Source organism: Podarcis raffonei, chromosome 2 (genome assembly GCF_027172205.1).
Source record: "Podarcis raffonei isolate rPodRaf1 chromosome 2, rPodRaf1.pri, whole genome shotgun sequence".
Taxonomy (NCBI): Eukaryota; Metazoa; Chordata; class Lepidosauria; order Squamata; family Lacertidae; genus Podarcis; species Podarcis raffonei.
The window spans coordinates 110,426,186-110,439,630 of NC_070603.1; the positions used below are offsets into that span (position 1 = coordinate 110,426,186).

Genomic DNA, 13,445 nt, shown 5'->3' on the forward strand with positions numbered 1-13,445 from the left:
GGTGGAAAGAGCCTAAATAAAGCACTGTTTGTTCAAAGACATATCATCTGATCAAAGTAGCCGAGTGGTGAAGTACTTATCAAGTCAGCGAATTTCACAATGGTTGAATGAAGAAGAACTAATTGCTCAAACATTGTTCATGTGTCTTGCTGCTGTTATTTACCGTATTTTTCCGTGTATAACACGCCCCCGTGTATATGACGCACCCTTTTTAAGGGGACTCAAAATTAAGAAAATGCACTATGCACTATCTGTGTATAAGACGACCCCTTATTTTAAACTTCAAAAATTTAGGAAAAAATATAGTCCTATACACAGAAAAATACAGTAATTTAATTTTTATTTTTATCACAGACGGTTATGCAAACTGTTTCACAATGTTATTTCAACCCTCTTCACAGGAAGTCTTTATCGAACAAAATTAGGTAGATAGAATGCAAAATATAAAACTTCAGTGGCTCAGTTATACAAAGTACCAGATATGAAAGGAAGGCAACGAAATTGCCCGTAATCAAATTGTTGCGTAATGAAGCATTAATCACCGTGGTACCTAATATGAAAGGAAGGGAATGTTAAAGTGCTTTGTAATGATTTCTTCAGCATGAATCACTGCGGTGCTGAATATGGCCAAGAATGGCATTGTAATGACCGGACACCAAAGAAGGGATGCGCTCACCACAGTACTAAAGCAAAGATGAACATGCCCTCCGCACAATGTCTGAATCCGCGGGGCCGGATTTAGGTTTGATGAGGCCCTGAGCTACTGAAGGTAATGGGGCCCTTTCTATGTCCAGCTGTCCTTTGTCAACAACAAATTATTGCTGTATTTTGTGTTGAATATATGCTATATGGTAATTCATAGGAGCCTACACAACACAAAACACTGTTGCTGTATGTAGGTTTTATTTTATTTGTTTTTTATCTTATATTTTGGAAATGTACATCTTCTTTGTTCCTTTAATTTTTTGGGGGCCCCTAAGAGAGTGGGGCCCTAAGCTATAGCTTGTTTAGCTTATATGTAAATCCGGCACTGGGTGTATTCAACAAAGGCAGTGTACACATTGTCAGTTCACAGCACAAGCAAGACCATCGTTTTTCTCAGTTTGGATCAAAGCCAGTTTGGGGGAAAGCACACTGAAACACAGCATTCCGTAAGAAAACAAAAGGATAGGTGCAGGATAGATACGAATTGTGGATTAGGCGGTGTGTACATTGCTTCCGAAACCAGTGGCGGAAGGACACCGGTTGCAGAGCTGCACAACAGCCTTTGTCACTGTGGAAGCAGAAAGACTCCCACGAGTACAGCAGGACTGCTCTTCCCTCTGCTCTTCCCCTAAACTTCTTCAACATCTGATCTGGATTTCCCCGCAACCATCTGGAGCAGATTGGGAGGTGATGTAGTGGGCACATGTGGAAGGAAAAGGGATGGGAAGTTCCATTGCACGAGCGGAAATTGTTTGCCTCACACAGCAAACTTTTTCAGCAGTCCACCGTCCCTCAGACCTTGTGGTGGGCCGGACTATATTTTTTTTGGGGGGGGGAAAGAACAAATTCTTATGCCCCACAAATAACCCAGAGATGTAATTTAAATAAAAGCACATATTCTACTCATGTAAAAACACCAGGCAGGTCCCACAAATAACCCAGAGATGCATTTTAAATAAAAGGACACCTGTTACTCGTGTAAAAACACACTGATTCCCGGACCATCCGCGGGCTGGATGTAGAAGGCGATTGGGTCAGATCCGGCCCCCGGGCCTTAGTTTGCCTACCCATGACTTAGCTGGTCCCAGCCCAGTGGCACCAAGGGGACAACCAGAAACTCCAGCAGGCCAAACTCGGCTTAGCATGGAGATGAAGGGAAATGAAGCTATCACTGGAATCATAGAATTGTAGAATTGAAAGAGACCACGTGGGTCATCTAGTCCAACCCCTTGCAATGCAGAAATTTTTCACCCAAGGTGAGGCTCGAACCCACAGCCCAGAGCAGGCTTCCTCAAACTCAGCCCTCCAGATGTTTTTGGCCTACAACTCCCATGATCCCTAGCTAGCAGGACCGGTGGTCAGGCATGATGGGAACTGTAGTCTCAAAATATCTGGAGGGCCGAGTTTGAGGAAGCTTGGCCCATAGATTAAAATTTCCATGCTCTACTGACTGAGCTATCCCAGGAATGCGGTGGGGGAAATTCCAGGGTTTTTGTTCAGAAGGCAAAAAATGGGTGTCCGAACACATGTGCTTTTAATTGTATAACCTTTACTGTAGGATGGTACCAACTTCTGTACAGAGGAAGTGTCTTTTTGAAGAGGTCGTTTTGTGTAGCAAATTATTCTTTAGGCAGTGGAGCCAGGTCAGAAGCAGAGACAGCCCCCTGAGAGTATAGAGAAATTTGTAATTTCCTCCTCCTCCTCCTCCTCCTCCTCCTTCTTCTTCTTCTTCTTCGTCTTCTTCGTCTTCTTCTCTCCTCCTCCTCCTCCCTTACTCTTCCTTTTTTCTATTTTTCTTTTTAACATTAGTGTGGTTTTTATTGTCTTTTATGTTGAAAACTTTTAATAAAAATTGATTTTAAAAAAGAAGCATAGAATGCCCCCTCAGTACACATAAGGAGCCCTGTCCCTGGACAGGTAATGCCTGTGATAAATTGAGATTCCTGAATTGCAGGGGGGTTGGATTAGATGACATTTTCGGTCCCTTCCCGCTCTACAATTCCATGCTTCTATGAAACCCTTATCCTGCTGAATGTATTCCTCTCAGACATGCAGCTGATAACGAAAACCATGGCAGCCTAGCCTGGATAAATGTTTGGTGCCCCTTAACACTTTCTCGTAACCATTCTTCCTCTTTGGAGAGGCTAAGTAACCCCGCTTAATCCATGGTCCATTTTTCTCCATATTTACCTCCCTAAAACCCATCCTCATCCCCTCCAGGTTTCACTTGCTACATCACAGGCTCCTCCCATTTCCCCACCCAATCACCTTGCTGCCCCGAAAGCACCATCAGGTTAATGGCAGGGCTGAGAGGTGTGGCCAACCACAGTGATACAGCAGGTGGAATGCAGCATCCTGATCCCATCTCGGGATGCTGTTTTCAAGGCTGGGCGGGGCTGGGCTCTGGTGATATAAGTCCCAGAGCACAGAGGGAGGGAGCAGGATACTTCTGTCACTCCAAGGCAGAGTCAGCAGAGGGAAGCAGAACTTCTTCTCCTCTTCCTCCTCTCAGAGGCCTCTCAAGATGAACTGTGGAAGTCCTGGGCGATGGCCCTTCTGTGGCATGACTTCTGCGGCCATCCTCCTGGTTCTGTGTCTCCACCTGCAAGGTATGGTTTGGTGGGGCTCAAGGGCTTATCATCATTCAGACATCATCGATGCAAACCCTCCAGGTGTCCCTATTTTCCAGGGACAGTCCCGGAATTAAAGAAGCCGTCCCGGTTTCTGATTTGATCAGGGAATGCCCCGCTTTTCCTTAAAGGTAAAGGGACCCCTGACCATTAGGTCCAGTTGTGGCCGACTCTGGGGTTGTGGTGCTCATCTCGCTTTATTGGCCGAGGGAGCCGGTGTACAGCTTCCGGGTCACGTGGCCAGCATGACTAAGCTGCTTCTGGCGAACCAGAACAGCGCATGGAAACGCCATTTACCTTCCCGCCGGAGCAGTACCTATTTATCTACTTGCACTTTGACGTGCTTTAGTACTGCTAGGTTGGCAGGAGCTGGGACCGAGCAACGGGAGCTCACCCTGTCGTGGGGATTCGAACTGCCGACCTTCTGATCGGCAAGCCCTAGGCTCTGTGGTTTAACCCACAGCGCCACCTGCGTCCTTATCCTTAGGATGTCCCTATTTTCATTGGAGAAATGTTGGAGGGTATGGAATAGGAAATCCCCAGGGCTCCCCCCCCCCAGCCAGAACTTAGTTCCAGTACTTTTCAGGTGGGCGCCATTGCCATTATGAGAGAACAAGGGAGGCTTTCGTGGTGAGTTCCGGCACCTCTTTTTCTATAAAAATAGCACTGGAGGTCCCTATTTCCAGCGGAGAAATGTTGGAGGGTATGTAAATCCCTTATAGTCCCTCAATCTATCTTCTGAGCACCAGTTGCTGGAAAGCACAGGAGGAAAGTGGGCTCTTGTGCAGGTCCAGCTTGGCGGTTTCCCACGGGCATCTGGGCGGCCATTATGCCAACAGGATGTTGGATACGATGGTCCTGCAGGGTCTTCTTAGGTTCTTAACCTGACTCTTTGCTATTTGGGGTGCCCATGTTTTAGATTTGCTAAGTTGCCAAGGCATTTTGGGCGTTGGGGGTGAGGCAGGCAATGAGCTTTTGGCTCAGCCAAAAGAGGATTTTCAGGCTCTGTCAATCCTTGGTTGTCAGGCTCCCCTGTAAGTACAGGAAGCCAGGGAGACTGTCTGCTATAGACACCAGTATGTTATGTGTGTATAAAAGTGTCAACTGACACCAGGTGATTAGCAGGAGAGTGGTTCTGCCCATCTGTCAACTTGGCCCTGGAGATGCTTGAGATTGAACCCAGGACTTTTTGCATTCAAGGCATGAGTTCTGCCACTGAGCAACAACCCTTCTCACGATGGCTTAGTTGCTTGGAGCATAGTGCCGGTAACACCAAGGTTGCAGGTTCGATCCCCGTTTGGGGCAGCTGCATATTCCTGCATTGCAGGGGGTTTGACTAGACTTCCAAATTTACGATTCTATGATTCTATTATTCTTTTGGGCTTTAACTGAAGCACAGAAAGCCAGGAAGTGTCTCAGACTGGTGTGCTTGATTATTTTGTTCAAGAAAAATACTGTTGTTTTTTTTAAAAAAAAACAACCCATGCTGATTTCTTTAAAAGCAAAAAGGCTTCACTTAAAAACAACAATAAACAGGTGTCAGTAGCATTGGTAGAAAGTCTCCCTCGCCTCCTGTACTTACAAGGAAGCCCAGCTGACGGTGTCAGGTCGTTTTCAGAAAACACAAGCGCCCAGTGAAGCTACAGAGTGTAGACCCCTGGAAAGAGGATTTGCAGAATGGTAAAAAAGGGACGTTCACAAACCTCTCCTCCACTTCAGAAGTAAGGTCACCACAACAAAAAGCTCATATCATACCCCGCACACGAGAATTTGACTCAATTTCCCCCCTCCTCTTTGATAATTTTTGAATGCAATTTCTTTTCTCGCTAATGGATGGGGAATGATAGCAGGGGAATGTGGAAGGAAATTTGCAGCACTGCTCCAATTGCAAAAAACGAGAGCTGGCCCAGCCCTAGGGAATGGCATGGCACTGTGCCTTAAAGCAGGAGTAAGAAGACAAAGATCCAATATTCGTTGATTTATTTGCCCACTGTTTATAGAACGTATACCACCATTTAATGGTGGTTTACAATGTGGTTAACAGCATAAAATCATATGCTAGTAATCAAACAAACAAGAATCAACTTGCATACCTAGAGCAGACAGAATGAAATGGGAGATGAGATGTAAATGCAGGTGGAGAGAGACTAGAATCCTGAGAGTGGATGATGGGAATAACATACTGCTTTTCTTCCCTTTTCATTTTTCCTAGTCTTGTTCTCCCCCCCTTCTCCCATGTTTGCCTCTATTGCAATTATTGCCAGCACTTGACCTGGATCATGTTAACATGATGCTCTTGGCCTGCCCATTGCCTGGGGCGAATGTCCTATAGGAGAGATGAGTCCGTCCCTAGTGATGAAAGCCATGCTTTTGTTTTATTACTTATAGATTAGGAAAATGTTTTGTGGCTGGGAGCCAGAATTCCTGGGTAATGTTCCAAATGCACTCAGCGCTTGGGAATGAGAGGCAGTATCGGGTATCAAATTTGTGGGCGTGCCTGGTGCTGTGATTAGCAGTTGCGACACTGGAGGATAAGGCGTGAATTATTCTTAATTCAGATCAAGGCTGGTTTGTGCAGGGGAAATGCGTCCAACGCAGCTTTTCATAAGAAAGGACAGGATGGATCTAGATGGTGGCTAATGGCTTCCAAAACCAGCCACGGGAGCAGATGCATAGTTGCTGGAAACTGCAAGAATGCTCTTGTGCTTTTATCCTATTTATGAGTTTCCCACAGGCACCCGGTTGGCCACTGTGAGAACAGGATGTTGAATTAGATGGGCGATTGGCCTGATCCAGCAGACACTTATTGAGTCAATTGCCATAAATGCAGGTTAAGAATGGACCTCTGGAATGAATTAAGTTCTTAACCCGAGGTACCACTGTACTATATACACTAACGGAGCAAATGTCTCAGATAACTCCCACTGCCTCTTCTCACTTTGCATTATCCGAGGCTGCGTACACATTACCATTTACTCTGGCTCCGGTGCACTCCCACTGCTGGCTTTTGAATTTGCATACACCCATTACCCATTACGCAGATATACCTTGTGGTTTCTCGACAAATACCACCATTTGATGCATTTTTCCTCAAACCAGCCTCAGCCCAAAAAGGAAAACTTAGGGCACATTTACTTCGCAGTTAAACGGTGGTGTGTACGTTTGAGCCATTGCAGGTGGGCAGATGACAGCTTCATCTGGGGTTACAGTGGTGGGAAAACCAGAGGGGTAATTGTGCATTGGAAAAAGACACCCCCAGCCTCTCTCCCCAGGTGTGTTCAGCAATGTGCCATTGCAACTTGAAACGGAGCGGGGCCAAATGATCTTGCTGCATTTAAAGCCACTGATGTGCATGTCCACATTTGGACAAAAGGGTAAAATGTGGGTGGGCATAAATCACAATCAACCAGCTATACTCCAACACTCTTGGAATCATTCTCACCTACCCGCCCAATTGCAACTAGGTTCTCATGAGCTCTTAGGTTACTCCAACTTAGCAAACCCAGAATGCACCAACTCCCCTTTTGTTCCAATAATTTGTTTGCTGCCAGGTGAGACACAGGAGGTTTTAGAGGAGGGATGAGCAACATCCCTCCAGATTAGGGCTCCCCCCCCCAGCTGGAACTCACCCAAACTCAGTTCCAGCACCTCTCAGGTGGGCACCATTGCCATGAAAAGAGAACAAGGGAGGCATTCATGGAGAGTTCCGGCACCTAGAAAAAATAGCACGGCTCCAGATATTCCTGGAATACAACTCCCATCATCCCTGACCATATGCTGATTGGGACAGATGGGAATTGGGAGCTCAACCTTTGGAGGAGAGGCACAGATCTGCGAGGAAGGAGCTAGGCGTCCTGATTCCTCTTTAATGGAAAGCATGGTGCCCTTGTCCCTGAGAGATTTGCTCATGTCAACATTCCCACAGAAGGGCCCACTCCACCCCTTTCCCAGTTGCCCCTCCCTGATACAGAGCGTGTGAACTGAAAGCAAGCGTCCTCAATAAGCCTTTGTTTGCTTTGGTTGTTGTGAGCGGCAGTCTGTGTTCTCCACACCCCTAGACTGCCACCCACGGGTTATGGTACCCAGCCTGCTCCTCCCATCTTAGCAAACTGCTCTCCTGCCTTCCCTCCTTGTGCTTCCAAGAATCTCGTCATCCATCAGAGGCCTCACTCAGCACAAGCTGAAACAGATTTTAAAGATCCTCGTGACTTGCTGTGGAAAGAATGATTCTCCAATGTGAGCCTGGTAATTAAGGTGCTTGACAGCATTCCTGAGTGCCTTCCTTTCAACTCCATTAAGATGTAAAAAACGAGAGCTGTCATTCAGTTAAAGCGATTTTGTGTTGAGTCAATTTTACTGCATCCCGATTGCTGAACTGAGGGGCAGCCTAGCCTTCTTTTAAATTTTAAAAACCAAACGAAAACAGCAGTGCCTGGTGGACCTGATTGGATGGAAGGCAGGGAGGTCAACAATAGGGGGAGCCAGAGCCAATGAGAGGCAAGTCTTGTCCCACTCTTTCTCCCTTCTGAGTTTACAAGGGCAACACTAACTTAGGAGGAGGAAACTGACAGGTATGGACCGGTTGTAAGTTAGAAGGCTGTCAAATGGGAGCTGGCACACAGACAATGGTGGAGCAATATACCCTTTTGCCGTAATGGACCAGCTACCACCGTAAACAAGTGCACCTTTAAAAAAAGCAAAAGCAAGCAATCGTTTAACTGACCCAATTAAATCTGCATAATATTTGCACACATGAGTGAAACGAATTCTGGGAGCTGCTGTCAAGGGTGCTGAGAGTTATTAGAAAAACCCCTACAGTATTTCCCTCGCAGAGCTACCATCTCTAGAGTTCCCACGTGAAGAGAGATTTATTGTTAAACCGCTTGGGGAACCTGCGAGGGTAATGGAGCGTCTCAGCTCCCTTAACAAACTACAGCTCCCAGAATTCTTTGAGGGAAGCCATGACTGCTTAAAGTGGTATCTCAGTGCTTTAAATGTTTGGTGCGAAGGGAGATCCTTGGTCCACCTAGCTTCCCATCGCTGTATACACAGGGGTGGCCAACTCCCAAGAGACTGCTGCGATCTACTCACAGAGTTAAAAACTGGCAGTGATCTACCCCCTTTTTTGGGGTTCAGGTCAAAGTTGTTGAGCTTTTTTTTAGGGAAGAGGAAAGCCCTAAAAAAAAAAAAGCAATGCTTTTTTTAGGGGAGCCAAAGTTGTTTCACTTCTTTGGGGGGAGCCACTGATCTACCAGTGATCCAGTGATCCACCACAGACATCCAGTGATCTACCAGTAGATCTATCTCAATCTACCTGTTGAACATGCCTGCTCTAACAGACTCCAGGATTTAAACAGGGGACTTGCTATCTGAGTTTGTTCACCAGAAGTTATTGAAGACTGAGCAGCTGGGCAGGGGCTCTACCACAAAACCACGGAGTGGGTTGGGCCTGGCTCTGCCCCTCTTCTCTCTTGCCATTGTCTCCATTCTGTGTCAGTGCCCCCTGAGCCTCCACACCTTTGACTTCACTGGCAGACTAAAGGCAACAGGACAGGTAGTCGTGGCAAGTCCCAGAATGCCATGGTACTATTCCTGTAACCGGCCACTTTGTCTCGTTCTAGGCTCAGCCTCCAGATGCATCGAAGGGTCGTCCGCGGAAGACCTGCAGCCCTTGCCTCCTGGGGTCCAGCGGAACTCTCTACCCAGCGGCCTCATGCAGCCCGACGTCTCGTCAATGGGGCGAAGAGATTGCATCCCTGATGGAGGAGACACCCGCATAGTGGGTGGCAGCCCTGCGACCTTTGGGGGACAGGCAGGGGGGTCTTCTACAACTGGCCCCAGTTCACCAGGGGCGAGCCCCTTCCAATCTGGCAAGCCAAGCCGGCCTGGGCTGTTGGGGTCTATATTTGGAGGGACGCTCCCTCCTCCGTTATGGGCACCAAATGTGAAGCCTGGCATGCCAGGTTATGGGGCTGGCGTTGGGTCATATGGCTATGGCCCTGGTTATAACAGCCAGGGTTTCCCCCGCCCAGTGTGGAAGAGACCTGGGTTCCCTTACATACCGACTGCTGAGGAGCGGGGTGGAGGCTACATCCCAATACGAAACGAGCCACCTAGGCTATATCCGTACGGCGGCGGTGGAGCAGTGGCAGGGGGATCGACTTATAGTGGCGGGTCCGTAGCATACGGGCCGAGGGGCACGTATGACGGCAGCTATGGGCCCGTCCCTGCAAGTGTGCAGCCAGGCGGACAGCGAGACAGTGGGGATAAAGGAAACCCTTGCACATCAAACTGTTAGGGTGACAGGCTGGTCCACATCCTGGGAACTTGAGGCAGGGTGGGTGGAATGTCAGCTCAACTCTTCTGAGAGGAGTATGTGTTCTTAGGCTGTGTTTCCCCCCCAAACTTTAGGACCCCTACCCTTAAAAAATAAATAAAACACATTCAAAAGACACGGTTATGAGTCCTCCTGACCAAGGAGTTTTCAGAACTTTTGCGTAACAAATATGCTCCAAACTGCCATAGAACTACAAGAGTTTTCTGGAGGAATCAGAGATGGGACCCCAACAGTCATCTAGCCCAAGGCAGGAATCTCAACCAAAGCATCCATGGCAGATGGCTGTCCAGCCTCTGCTTAATAACCTCCAAGGAAGGAGAGTCCATCTCCTCTCAAGGGAGTCTGTTCCACTGTCAAACAGCTCTTACTGTCAGAAAGCTCTTCCTGACGTTTGGTCGGAATCTCCTTTCTTGTAAACTTGAATCCGTTGGTTCGGGTCTTACCCTCCAGAGCAGGAGAAATAAGCTTGCTCCATCGTCCATGGGACAGCCCTTCAGATGATTTGAAGATGGCTATCATATCTCCTCTCAGTCTCCTCTTTTCCTGGCTAAACATACCCAGCTCCCTCAACCGTTCCTCATAAGGCTTGGTTCCCAGACCCTTGACCATCTTGGTTGCCCTCCCATGGCCACCCAGGTTCAAATTTTTAGGGCAGCTGTTTCCCAATCAATGCCCCCTTGCTTCTTCCATTAGGAAACCCTCTCTTCTCAACCCCCTTGGTAGCCCAGATCCCAATGCAAAATCACTTGTTCTCAGCTTGCTGGTGTCACAGGTCTGTCCCACCCCCCCCCATGTCAGAAACAGTGGCTTAGTAGGTTAAAGTATGTCATATGGATCGACTTGTCCAGTCAGGCGCCAAAATCCTTTGCTCAAGCAATAGTTGCTAGCTCATCGCTTGATTAAGAACCAGTTTACATGACCCAGTTGGGCAGGCTTTGTCTGTGCCAACATAAGTGAAGCCGACGGCCATCTTGGATCAAGCCTGCATAGCGTAGTGCAGCCCTGAGGGGAGTTAAACTTGCCTGAGATGGCAAAATCAAAGGGGCTGTTTGTATCAAAATTGTTTTATAGTTGCTTGTGATGTCGGCCTGATTGTTTTGTGCATCTCTCTCTCTTTTTGAAGCAGAATGTATTTGAAGAACCTCTGCCACCTCTTGTCACCTGCTTTTGTTATGTACCATTATGTCACTTGGAAGCAAAGCCCTTTTTTTTGTAGTCGGGCCAAAATGCTTGTATTAAAATCCTATGTACTGTAATGCCATCTAATGGTCTTCTTTTGGAACAGATCCTGGGCCTCTGAGCACACCCCCCTCTGGGGCCATCTTGCTAGTTTGGGGAGAGGGGTAGAAAAGAATGGGAACGAAACCGCAATGCTGGAAAGGAGTTTAACAGCATTCAGCAGATCTGGAGTTTTGAACTAAGTCGCCTTCCCAATCTGAGGTGGAAATCAATAATACAAATCAGAGCTTTCCCCATTCATTCCTAATATTGTGGTGCAACAGACATCTATAGGGAACGGCACAGAGAAGGGAGGCCATATAGCTACGCTGAAAGAAGAACTCTCGTTTCCCAAATAACCGAAAGTCTCCCAGCTTTTCTCTGGATTGCCCCATCCCTGCCCAAAACTAAGTGTTCAACAGGAACAACACACATTTCCAGTTTCTCTCTAAAGTTTTTAGTCAGGGGTTGATAGCAGCATCCAAATAGGGCTTTGCTGTTAAACTCACTCCATCATACAATGCTTGGTGGGTTATGGGATTGCTGTGGTGGGGCTGTCACTCTTTTAAATTATCCTCTTCTGACGGATGGCCCTCAATTCCCGTGGTTCAGTTTTCCAAGAAATAAAGGATACGATCTGTAAGATCTGGCCAACCTACAAATGTGGGTTGCCTATATACCATGCCTATATACAAGTGTGGGGTTGCCTATGTACCAAGTCGCAGTGAAGCTACGAAGAGAATTGACTACAGCGGCCTGGGTGGGCATCCCACCTCATCTGTTTCCAGCTAATGAAAGGAACCTTAATTGCTACGGCCTGTTTGGAGGCTTCCACATTTGGGACACAACCATCCTTCACCCGCTTTGGCTTACTGCACTGAGGAGCTCTTAAAAGCTAGTAGCCTGACCACAATAAATAAAAGGCTAAGAGAGGATCATATAATCAACAGCTATTAACCAATACAGTTAGGAAATGTCAGCTGAAGCTCAGAGCGTTTCCTAACCTCAGACTGCTGGAGGGTGGAAGCGAACAGCAGCAAATTATTTACCCCATTATTTCTGGTTTCTGATGGGAGACAGGATACTGCATAACCCTGCTTTTGTTGACTCACTGCCTGCCCAAATCCCAGCAACCGATGTCTCAAAGCATCCTTCCCCACTACATTAAGAATTATGACAATTATGATATTTCACTTGTTCCATAAGGAAATGCAGAGAGAGACAGAGACTGGGTGGCGAAGAACACCTGCACGTTTAACTTTGCATTAGATTGTAGAATTGCAAATGGAGGCACCTGTTAGGTCAGAAGAGTGCTAGCACCCTGCTCAAAAAGCTCCTATGTGGGTCTTAGAGTCCAGCTGTTTGTGTGTAAGGCGCCCTTTTAAAAACCAAAACAAATCCCCAAAGCTGTACTCCCTTCATCTTGCAGAGAAGATAAGCGACGTAAAACCGGACTGAAAACAGAACCCCAAATTTTACTGCGATGCCGCTATAGCCCTGCTATCTGGCCGCACTGAATGGTCTGAGGGACAAACGATGCTGCTGCGTTATGAAATCTAAGCCTGCTCCAGGCTGGTTAAAAGGACCCAGGTGAGGAAGCCATTTCGTAGTTCTCAGATTAAACGAGGATAAGCAAACTATCGTGCCTTTCTTTGTTAGGACCTTAGAGGACAGTTTACGGAGGTCTGTGGGCTCCCCAAAAAGAACTGGAAGCTCTCAGTCGGCAGTGAGGCCTAACCCTTTCCCCCTCAGGTTGCAATCCAATATAATCAGGATCAATGGAGCCTTTCTTCTGGAGGCTAAAAGTAGATTAGAGGTGGGGTGTGTGTGTTAATCAGGATTGCAGGGTAAGAGGAAAGGGTTAACCCCACCCTCACTCTGCTCAGTAGCTACTGCAATCTCAATCCTGTTCATTGCCCCTCCTCGTCCCAATGGTGGCAAGTTACATTTCTAGAATGGTACACCCCAATCGCTTTCATGTTATTTGTTTTGAAAACACGGGACTAATCTTTTCTGTATAAACACACACACACACACACACACACACACACACACACACACAAGTGTCAATATGCCTACATTTGGGCATCTGCCAACCTAGCAGTTCGAAAGCATGTCAAAGTGCAAGTAGATAAATAGGTATCGCTCCAGTGGGAAGGTAAACGGCGTTTCCGTGCGCTGCTCTGGTTTCGCCACAAGCGGCTTAGTCATGCTGGCCACATGACCCGGAAGCTGTACGGCGGCTCCCTCGGCCTATAGAGCGAGATGAGCGCCACAACCCCAGAGTCGGCCAGTACTGGACCTAATGGTCAGGGGTCCCTTTACCTTTTACTAGCACAAAAGACAAATGTAAGCGAGTTAAACAATGTGCACCTGAGGGAACTGGTTAGAAAGAACCCTGACCCCTTCTGGACTCATGGCCAGCCTTTGACAGGGTTGAAAGCCTCCGCACAAATCTGACCTGTAGCCCCCCCCCCCCCCGCCCAGAGTCCTCTGCAAATTATTTTGGTCGATGCTGGTAACATAAATTAGAAACAGAACTTGCACAGAAGTAC

The 13,445-nt window shown here is 47.4% G+C and overlaps 1 protein-coding gene across 2 annotated transcripts in view; it reads left to right on the top strand.

The window, feature by feature from the left end:
• The window catches only part of LOC128408637 (cuticle collagen 2-like), a 29,574-nt gene extending 18,646 nt beyond the window's left edge, over nt 1-10,928 (top strand). The window contains exons 1-2 of one of the 2 annotated variants that reach the window (XM_053378611.1): nt 2,956-3,314; nt 8,957-10,928. In XM_053378611.1, the coding sequence (XP_053234586.1) occupies nt 3,230-3,314; nt 8,957-9,633 (762 nt within the window). In that variant the 5' untranslated portion in view covers nt 2,956-3,229 and the 3' untranslated portion in view covers nt 9,634-10,928. Of the gene's footprint in view, nt 1-2,955; nt 3,315-8,956 lie in introns of those variants that run through there. The other variant, XR_008329137.1, reaches the window with a different exon arrangement.
• The last annotated feature ends 2,517 nt before the right edge of the window (nt 10,929-13,445 follow it).